Source organism: Zea mays, chromosome 2, assembly GCF_902167145.1.
Source record: "Zea mays cultivar B73 chromosome 2, Zm-B73-REFERENCE-NAM-5.0, whole genome shotgun sequence".
Taxonomy (NCBI): Eukaryota; Viridiplantae; Streptophyta; class Magnoliopsida; order Poales; family Poaceae; genus Zea; species Zea mays.
This window is the reverse complement of record NC_050097.1, coordinates 228,789,162-228,791,054: the sequence shown is the minus strand read 5'-3', so window position 1 is coordinate 228,791,054 and position 1,893 is coordinate 228,789,162. Positions and strand designations below refer to the sequence as shown.

Sequence of the window (1,893 nt, the reverse complement as noted above, 5' to 3'; positions counted from 1 at the left end):
GGCACTCGGCAAATCACTTTGCCGAGTGCCCGAGAAAAAGTACTCGGCAAAAAAGGCTTTGCCGATATACTGTGTGCCGATCACTCTTTGCCGAGTGCGACACTCGTGTTTTTAAGGTTTTGCCGAGTGCTTCAGTCACTCGGCAAAGCCGTCGGTTCCGGTAGTGTATTAGGGAAACTTTAACTACTTGTTGGTGCTAAAAACTAAACAAACTTCTATACTGATGTTTTTCAATGGTGTAGCTATCCGGTACAAAAGCACATACTGATGGACTAGTTCGACCAAATGATTTTCTTTGGTTGCCTTTGTATGAAATACTTGTACATCGTCCATTTGATTTGTTAGAAAAAACAATGGTGATGAGGCACGATAAAAATGAATGAGCTGACTGAGTAGAAACTGCAAAAAAAATGAATAATGAAGAGTTCGTTTACACGACGACGACGCCTATAGTTCAAACGAAGATCTGGTATTTTTAAAATCCCTCAGGACAAGACTAACTTTCACCAAAAGTGAGCTGCAAGCAAGGAACTAAACATCACGCATGTCACATTTTTTTCGTCTGTCGCTTTTGCTGCTTCCAATGTCATGTATCGCAATATATATGCATGCATGGATCTCCTTAGCTGTTAAGGAAAGGAATTGAAGCCATTTTTATATGCAACTAGCTAGCACTTAAAATTCAGATGTACGGACTCCTCCCTTCGAATCGGTAGAGCCTTGCCGCGAGGTCTATAAAACAGAACGTTGTTAGAGTTAGAGACATCACCAAGACTCAGCCAATACAAGGCAAGCAGAAGACGACGTAAGTCTCCTATCCTAGCTAAAGGAAGCACAAAGGAATTGAACATATGGCCACTTCTCACAAGCTTCAGCCGGTCCTCGCTGTCATGTTCTTCACCATCTTTGTGATAGGTACGTACGGTCGGTAATCCTCGCTCACAGTTGTACAAGCTGGTTGTGTTATTTATCAACCAATCAAAGTAGTCTCCACGTACATTAATTATATATATATAACAAATATTACATGACCATCGTCAGGAGCGAATGGCGAGCGATGCAACACGTCGAGCATCGCGGTGGACACCGTCAACTCCGGCGCGACGGTACCCTGGGGAGACACCATCTTCTCGGTGGAGGTGAAGAACCGGTGCCCATGCGCCGTCAGGAACGTGCGCCTCGACGGCGGGGGCTTCGCGACCACGGTGGACGTGGACCAGGCCGCCTTCCGTGCCGACGGCGGCGGCGGCGGCAGCGGCGTCTACCTGGTGAACGGCGGCGAGCCGATCGCGAGTATGGCCGCCGTCAGCTTCCAGTACGCCTGGGACCATTTCTTCCAGATGACTCCGAGGAGCTTGGAGGTCGACGACGACGGCCAGTGCTAGCTACGAGGAGGACCGACCGTACCATGCATGGATTGGTGCCCTTACTGTATCTTATAAAAGCTCAACATGTGTTTCCCGGCCTGCTGGGTGTTTTCTTCAGCTGGGTGGCTAGCTTATAGACTGCCATCCTTCGTATATATACAGAGTACGTGTTCTAGTGGATTAAAAGTATAGTGTTTATTTCAGTATGTTCAGAGACTGAGAGAGATGTACGGTGAGTTTAGACTGGGAGATAGATACAAGGTGTTGATCGAGTTCGACGAAGGCCCTGTTTAATTTCGTTCAGCTAATCATCATTATCCACTAATTTTAGCTAATTTAAAACTAAACACGTCAACTAATGAACTAGAATAAATTTAGCTTGGGTCTAGATTTTATCATCTCAATATCTTCTTAAGTTCGACGAAGGCCATGTTTAGTTTTATTCAAATAATGCACTATATCTACTAAATTGTAGCTACTTTAGAACTTAACGGATCGTTTAATGAACAAGATAAAATTTAGATTC

The 1,893-nt window shown here is 45.0% G+C and overlaps 1 protein-coding gene across 1 annotated transcript; it reads left to right on the top strand.

The window, feature by feature from the left end:
* Window positions 1-764: 764 nt before the first annotated feature.
* On the top strand, window positions 765-1,675 carry LOC100275893 (uncharacterized). The gene is made up of 2 exons (NM_001367382.1): window positions 765-915; window positions 1,042-1,675. Exons 1-2 carry the CDS (start codon window positions 852-854, stop codon window positions 1,383-1,385), a joined length of 408 nt encoding a protein of 135 aa, NP_001354311.1. The 5' UTR covers window positions 765-851; the 3' UTR covers window positions 1,386-1,675.
* Window positions 1,676-1,893: the final 218 nt, after the last annotated feature.